Raw genomic sequence first — 8,632 nt, 5'->3', positions numbered from 1 at the left:
TGCAATATCATGCGCTAGGTCCATTACATTGCCATTCATTTGAATGGCACCCCAACGCACCTCCCAGACAACATGCATTGTGTTCCAGGAAAAAACTGCATCAGTTGAGACAGAACTCTTTTTATTAATCCCCCCTCCTTCCCCCGTTATATACCCATAGCCTCTTTGGTTTATGTCACTTTTGGTTTTGTACATAGAAGCTTCCCAGGAAAAGCTTGCTTTAAATATTTTCCAAACAACTACTACACTGATGCTTTTGGTTGAAAATATTAATTGCGACAATAATAAACAATTCATATTTTGCAAGCTTATAACTCCCCCCCATGCTACTAATTCCTAAATACACAGCAGCTACACTTTCTCTTCAGGAACAATATTACAAGTGAAGTTAATCATACATACTGAGGGGAATTTATCAAAACTGGAGCAGACAAAATCTGGAGCAGCTGTGCATGGCAACCAATCAGTTTCTCTCTTTCATTTTCAAATCTTAACTGAACAGACTGAAGAGAGAACCTGATTGGTTGCCACAGGCAACTGGTCCAGTTTATTTTGCTCCAGTTTTGATAAATTCCCCCCACTGTATGTGTAGCTCTCGTCTTCCTACACCTGATCATAAAGTGCATAAAACATCTGCTCATATACTTCTCAGAATGATACATTTAGAATAGATATGAATAAAACCATAAAAAAATGTAAACAATTCATTCCACAGTGTACATAGAGTTCCAAATTCAGTACAAAGTACATAGCATGTTCATTCAGTCATTCATTTATAAATAAATTATAAAAATATGCTGAAATATCATCGAACTGGGTATAAAGCACGTGGAATACAACAAATATCACTTAGAGGGTTATTCACGAAGCTGCTGAAGGATCTAGCTGTAGCTTCGGCCGATCCTTCGGCTGGCTTCGGCCCCAAGACCCCTTCGGTTCAGTAGAACTGAAGGGGTGCAGTACGGGCTATTCACAATAGCCTGCACAGCCCCCTAAGTTGGCCGAGGGGCCTTAGTCGAGCCGAAGGCATGTGCTTCGGCTCGACTGAGTTTAACACACAGCCGAAGCGGGGAGAACAGTCTGCCGAAGCAGACATGTAAACAAATAAACACAGTGTGGGGTCCTCCTCCCAAACGTTATAAATGTTAGGAGGGACAGCCATTTAAAAATAAAAAAAATGCCCTGACCCATCCTAGCCTGTCTCCCCCCTTTATATCGGCCAATTCCCTGTTTTTTTTTTTTTGGTTTTTTTTGCGGCTGCTGTCTGAATACAACAGGAAAAAAAGCATCAGATAACAGGAGAAGCATTAGCTCCCTGTTATCTGCTGATTCCCCTGTTATGTTTTGTTTTCTATTACTTCGACAGCTGGAATGAATAGCCAGGCTGCTATTGGACATTTCAAATTGGAATAGCCAATAGTAGGCTGGCTATTGCACCCGCCTACTGCTGCTGTCAATCAGCAGAGGTGGACCAGATAGAGAACTTCAGGTTCACCTCTGCTGATTGACAGCAGCAGTAGGTGGGTGCAATAGCCAGCCTACTATTGGCTATTCCAATTTGAAATGGCCAATAGTATCCTAGCTATTCATTCCTATGGTATTTGTTGTTTTTTTATTTCTTTACTCTGGCGGCAGCTGTCAGTAGAAAAAAACATAGCGGGGAATCAGCAGATAACAGGGAGCTAATGCTGTGATGTGATATCAGATTCTCAGTGTGTAATGACATCAGCGTCCCCTGGTTACCAGGGGGTGGGGAATTCCTCACCCCAGCAAGAGGTATCGCACATCACTGGTCATTACAATGAGAGCTTAGCGGAGCCAGCTTTGATATCACTGCCGACTCCACCGAGCTCTCATTGTAATGACAGCTGGCCCTGGCCAATAGAAAACAGTTGGACGGAGCTAGCTGTCACTGCTAGCTCCGCCTAATCTTTTTTTTTTTTTACTGTTTTTCTATTCTGCTCGGACCACATTCGGCTATTTACTCACTGCTGTCCGGCCCCTATGAGAATAGGCTGAACAGCAGTGAGTAGCCTACAGGAGGTTCGGCTCAGCCGATCCAGATGTTGGATCGGCTGAGTCGAACTCCTTCTGCACTTCGGGCATGTTCGGCCGACCCGAAGCCAGCCGAAGCAAGCCGATGGATGGCTGAAATCAGCTGTACAAGCCTGAAGTGAATAGTCAAACAGCGTTTGGCTTACTTTACTTCGGTCGGTTATTCACACAGCTGCCTTTGGCAGCTGTGTGCATAACCCTCTTACTGTTTCCTTCTAATGGTTCTACTGAATGCATTGTGTGACCAGCAATGTAGTCTCCCCTCATTCTGTTATTTGACAGTATTTAAAGTGACCCTGTCATGAGAGAACTATAGGAGCTGCCACTGCTGGTCTCCGTCTAAAAAAATGCTAGTTTCCTGACTGTGTCTGGTGTCAATACTTTTTGAGGCATGGACCTGGAACAAACATGATGTAAATGAATTCCTTACCTATGTACTTGTTACAGGTCAGTGATTTAGGAATTATCAAAACCAATACATCAGCATGACAGCCAGACAACTAGTATTTTCAGAAGGAACAGCCAGCAACAGCAACTCCTATGACACTTTCTTGACAGGTATCCTGTAATGATATTTATCAACCTTCATCCAGGTAATACAGTAGAACATTGAGGCATATGGGTAACATAACACTCACTAAACTAACGTGAAAAAGTTATTTTATTGGCATTTGTTATTTATTTTCATGATAATGTTCACAAAAATGAATATTTGTGAGCTGTGGAGTAATACATTTTTGCTTAAAATGGTGTAGAAGTATCACTACATTGTACAAATATTTGATGTTTGTTTGGTCCTTTTTTTGATCTGTGTTGAAGTTGCTGAGCAGCGTGATCAGACAGTTTGCCCCCCTCTCCCCACTGCTGTTTTACCACGATGCTAGCAAGGAGAGGAATACATAATGATGGCTGAGTGCTTGTCTCTAACATCAAGTGCAGGCTGGAGACGAGTGACATTGTTTCTGACACCGGAGAAAAAAACATCAGAGCCTAAATTCTTTCTTCAACAGGCTCCGCCAACTCTTACTGCTTGTGGACCTAATGGAGAACTTCCTGAGAATTCTTGGCTGCACTAACTCTGCCCTTTACAGGCAGAGGCACTGGCTGCTCATACTGCAATACACTGCTCATACTGCCATACACTGCTCATACTGCCATGGCTAATAGGAGGAAAGACATATCAAATGGGCACAAGAGATGGGCAGTGGCTGCATTGCTGGTTATGCCTACCCCATAGGAAGGGTCGCAAATCAGGCTTCTGCCAGGAGTGGAACTTTAGCCAGAATAAAAAATGAGCTTTTAAATCACATTGAGGCAACAGATCAAAACAGGAGCAAGTTCAACATACACTCTAGGTCTGTCTTCTGGTGCTTTGATTTCTGCTTTTAATAGAAGTACCGCCACGGCTCGTTTAATTCGAGTGATCTAACGAGATCACTCGTATTAAAGCGGAGCAGCGGCGACGATCGAGATCACCATAGAGCAGACAAAGAACGGACGTTCTTCGTCTGCTCTGTGTGATCACTGAGACCGTGGCGCTGTAATCACAGCGCCACCTGTCTCAGCGGTCACTAACTGCAGCTTCTGTCACAGATTCTGTCATAGAAGCTGTGACAGAAGCTACAGTCTGTCGAGTGCTCCATAAGGCGTGCCGGACCTCCCTGCGTCCTATGGTCCGGTGCGTCTTATGGACCGCAAAATACGGTAATTATTTTACATCATGTCTTATGTATTACATCTTTTAATATTAAAGGTTACGATTAGTAAAAAAGAAATCATGGCTTCTGGAGGATCTGAGCCAGAGGATGATATGTTGTCATCTGACAGTGAAACCCTTTCGGAGGGTGCTGACCTTTCTGAGGAAGACATCATTTCTGAAAATTCTGAAGATTCTGATGACTTGGATACTTCTGAATCTACTACTGAACAAAAGGAGGACGCTTCAGGTACAGATCAATCTTGTTGTAGCTATATTTACTAATATTATTCTTTGTGCATTTGTGGGCTTACTAAACACTCTACATATGTTTATAGCGCTTGCTTCCGTTTCTTCCATGGTGCCCTCACATTAAAGTTTCAATGCCTTCTTCTGGTTAGTGTCAAATGGCGCTTTGCTATTGGTTCAAACCATCCACAGAGCTCAAGCCTCTAACACAGAGCAGAGGCTGTTGCAGCTCTCACCCTACTATGTTAGGTTACACAAGCAGTAGGGGAGCCCGCTGCTGTGTAACATAACTTACCTATCAAAAGCCAGATGCAGCACTGCCTGTATTAACAGGCAGCACTCCGTCCATGACAGGTTACACAGTGGGGAGGCTTTCCCTGCTGTGTAACCTGTTACAAGCCAATCTGAATGGAGAAAAGGCTATCGGCTTCAGACTTGCAGCTGACAGCTTTTATCTCCATAATATGAGGTGAGGCTCTGCCTCTCCTGACCGCACGTCCCTGCTGTATATCATGGATGTATATCAAGTTCTGGATCAGAATACAATTTATCACAGTAATACCTAAAATTGGAATTTATGCTTTAAAACAGTAACGTGTGTAAATATTCACGTCAATAATCCAGCCCTGTGAAAAGCAAACTCCTATTCACTTTTAACGTCATGTGCAGATGAAACAAATAAAAAGGAATATGCTTTTTACATGGCTGGATAATTGAAAATTAAGGTGTAACTCCAGGATTCAGGGGGTGGGGGAGTCAGGTGGCAGGAGGGGAGGGAAATCCTGGAGTTCTGCTATTACACAATTTATTATATGAAGATTCTCACCTTTATTAGTGAATTCACCTCCATGTAGCCATTCTCAGAGCTTATCCACTCACTAATGTATTGTATATTATTAGTTGCCTATCAGTCAGGAACCAGTGCCTTTAGTTATATAACACTTATCTCTTATACTACCGTAAAGTTAAGTTGGGCGCCAGTCACTTTAAGGATATTCTAATATTTTATTCCATAAGTAACAAAAATGGGAGACAGGGTAAAAGTCTACAGACATATAGGACATTACAGAACTCCAGACTCACCAACCATTTCCCAGCTTCACAGTGCAGAGGGCCTTTAAACTGATTACAGTAACACTGTGTAGTGTAGAACCTTAGCTCGTTAGCAGACATAGCATAGAATTCCCTAGGCAAGACACCAGACTTCCTGTGAGGTCCATGCCCATCTTGGCTTCTCCAGCAAACAAAGTTCCTCCCTGGTTCTCTATCCCAGGAACAGATTCAGACACTGACTGTGCCCATACCTGACAACCTCTAGACCAGCGTTTTTCAACCACTGTGCCGCATGTGTGCCTCGTGATTTTTTTCATGAAAAAAGTGTGCCTTTGCACAAAAAAGGTTGAAAAACACTGCTCTAGACAACAGGCCTGGTCAAACAGCACACACTTCACACACCCTCCCCCAGGCAGGAGGCTCGGGAGGGAAAAAGACTTTCACATGGTCAGCCTCAAATATTTATGCCCTCCCTCAGCATGCACCACTGGCCATGAACCACCTAGTGATTGGCTAGGGAGATGCAGATATTGATAACACCACATTATTGGATGCTCTGCTCTGCGCAAGGTTACACCCAGCAGCAGGCAGATACTTAAGGAAAACCAAACAGGCTATCAAATCAACTAGACTGGATACAATCCAGCAGAACTAAATTTAAGGAGTCACTCCACATGGGGCAAGGTGTCTGGTATATTGTCTCACCGACTCAAGGCTTTCCCATTCACTCACAGTGTCCCAGTTCCAGGACTTTAACGTTTGCCACAACAAAACGCCTTCATACCCTTTAGCCTCTTCCAGCAGCTTTCCACACACCTTGTGGGCCTGGCTCTCTCAGCCTGTCAAATCCTCCAGCCTCCCTGGCTGTTCCTTGTGCGGCTTCCCCACGCCACCTGGCTTGGCCCTCATGTGCCTCCAGAACACACCACACCACCTCTCCCTCTGAGCTGGCTTCTTAATGAGGCTGTTCTTAGCCACCTGATCAGCGCAGACTGGTTGTTGTCAACACCTGGCACCAGGACTAGAGATGTCATTCCACCCAGAGCTCAAAGAAATCTCCAGAGCTCCAGATCCCAGCTACAATTTGGAAAACCTGGAAGAATCTGAAAAGCCAGCTTCTTCATAAATAAAACTGTTTACATTCTGGACGAGGGTTGCCACCTTTTCTTCAAGCCAAACCCGAACATTCTAGCACCATGTGGCAATCATTTTTTTGGAGACATATACCACAGTGCTGTTCAGAGAACATTGAGCCAGTCACATCAGTCTCTGTACAGAGGAGCTTACACTCTAATGTCCCCCCACAGTCACACACTATTATTATACATTTATATAGCTCTGACATATATCACAGTTCTGTACAGAGAACACTGAGCCAGTCACATCACTCTGCACCAGAGAAGCTTACACTCTAAAAAACAAAGCCAACCAACAAAATGGTCACACTGGCAACTAACTCATCTAGCGTCCAGCGGACTTCCCATAGATGTCCATCCAGTTAGTGTGTGGCAAAAGTAAATAGGTTGTCTGGTCAACGTCTCTGTGACAAATATGAGAAAGAGTGCTAACAGTGCTTGTCGTGCCAGTGCTAATAATGACAGTGCTAACGGTGCTCCCAGTAGCACTGCACCAGTAACAGTGCAGTGCTCCCAGTAGCACTGCACCAGTAACAGTGCTTGCAGTAACAGTGCAGAACTCTCTCTCCCCGAGTTCCAGCTTTAGCTCAAGTCCACAGCCACACTGCGCCTTTTAGGGCTAATTCACACCAGCCTCAGTGCGCTCCGTCCTGATTCTGGCCGGAATGCACTGGATCGCATTCCGGCCACCTCACTTTGTTTTGGGGCGGAAGGGGGCGTTGTGGTCCATTGAACTCCGGCCGCAGTGCGATAGGCCGCACGGGAACGCGTGACACATCAATGCCTGCGTTCCAGTGCAGTCAGAAAAAATGCTGCATGCACCGGTGGGCGTACCTGCATTACCATTGAGTTCAATTCACTGCCATGCTCCCTCCCGCCCCAAAACAAAGTGAGCCGGGCAGAATGCGATCCAGTGTGTTCCGGCCAGAATCTGGCCGGAACGCACTGAGGCTGGTGTAAACTAGCCCTTAGTCTCCAGCATCTTCTGTACTTCTCCTCCTCAGCCCGCCACACAGAATATGAACTCTCTTCCAAATCCGCTCCTTCCTTTTGCTATCTGTCTGGGTTGTAGGTAGCCTCAGTGGCGTCATAAGAGGGGTGCGGCCCACACCTGGGTGACACCATAGGAGGGGTGACATCAAAAGGACTCAGTCATTTTAGTGTCACCCCCCTCTGAAAAGTCGGGCGCTCGGTCATGGACCGAACGCCCAACAGTATCAGGAGAGAGGAGGGGATCCGGCGGCATACCTTATCCCGTCGGGTGACTGTCCCCTCCTCTCTCACCAAGATGGCCGCCGGCAGGTATCAGAATACTGCTGTGTGTGCGCAATGGCGTCTCGGTGGGGTGACACTCGGTTACCGCTCCGGTTGTCACCCAGCCTCAGGACGCCCCTGGGTAGCCTGAAGCCCATACTCGAGAAGCAAAACCCAGGCTGTCCAGGTGAATCTCGGACAGGTGGTAACCCTATTCTGGACCCAATCGGTCCCTCTGGCTGAGAGTCCTGGGTGCCAAAGTTGTCAAACTACACCATAGCATTGCCATGCATATATATATATAATATATATATACTGTATATAAATGTATGACTAGCAAAGGTGCTCCAGGGTAGGGCAAGGCTGTACACAATTTAATACAAGAATTCTCAGTACTCAGTCTCACTAGTCAGCACAACACAGTTAATTATAAACAGTTTGTAACAATTACAGGGTTATTCACAAAAGGCTGAAGAGTTTGGAGAAGACAGGAGAAGTGAACAATCTAAGACAAATAGCTGAACTGGAAAGTGAGCTGAATTGGAGAATTTTTTCAAATTAGCTATGTTGTCCTAGATTGTTCACTTCTCCTGCCTTCTGCTGCACCAGGGTGCCTCTGCAAAGTGTGGTTTCTAACTCTACGATAAGTCTTCAGATGGCTTGGGAGAGTCTGGACTTTTGACATGTATAAAAAAAAAATGAACTGATTTATATATTCTATGCTCACAATATATCTGCTACTAAATTGTTGACTTTTTGTTTCTTTGTTCTGTTTCTAATAATTATAAAAATCCCACAGGAACAAAGGAGCTTATTACCTTTTCTGATGTAGTATTCCAGAATCTCACAAAACAACTCTTAAAGTCAACGTAAGTATATCTTGGTTGATCAAACTAATTAGGATGAGGTTCGGGTTTGCCATTAGCATGGGTTTGAGATTGATAGTGTCATGCAATTGAAAGCTGTTACCAGAAAAGCGTAGGAAAGGCTGGCAAACTGCATGGAGAGATTAGGGTCAGTTTACTTTAATTCTAATTGCCAGCTCTTTGGGACATCAAGCCCTTTGCTGCCTTTCTTTTTACTATTTTATTTTGTGGTTGCTTTGAAGTCAGCAATCACTTTTAGCTGCTATCCCATCCATAGCAAACTTTTTTTTTTTTTTTTTTTTTTTTTTTCCAAGGCTTTCTTT

At 44.6% G+C, this 8,632-nt stretch overlaps 1 protein-coding gene across 1 annotated transcript in view; it reads left to right on the top strand.

The window, feature by feature from the left end:
* The first annotated feature begins 3,832 nt into the window (after positions 1 to 3,832).
* LOC108789890 (probable ATP-dependent RNA helicase DDX60) overlaps positions 3,833 to 8,632 on the top strand; it is a 15,175-nt gene continuing 10,375 nt past the window's right edge. Inside the window, exons 1-2 of the mRNA XM_018560031.1 lie at positions 3,833 to 4,001; positions 8,243 to 8,312. Coding sequence (XP_018415533.1) covers positions 3,833 to 4,001; positions 8,243 to 8,312 — 239 coding nt within the window. The remainder of the gene's footprint in view (positions 4,002 to 8,242; positions 8,313 to 8,632) is intronic.

The sequence above is a fragment of the Nanorana parkeri genome, unplaced genomic scaffold, assembly GCF_000935625.1.
Source record: "Nanorana parkeri isolate BGI_ZX_2015 unplaced genomic scaffold, ASM93562v1 scaffold428, whole genome shotgun sequence".
Lineage (NCBI taxonomy): Eukaryota > Metazoa > Chordata > Amphibia > Anura > Dicroglossidae > Nanorana > Nanorana parkeri.
The sequence above is the reverse complement of the archived record's forward strand: the minus strand, read 5'-3'. Positions and strand labels throughout refer to the sequence as shown.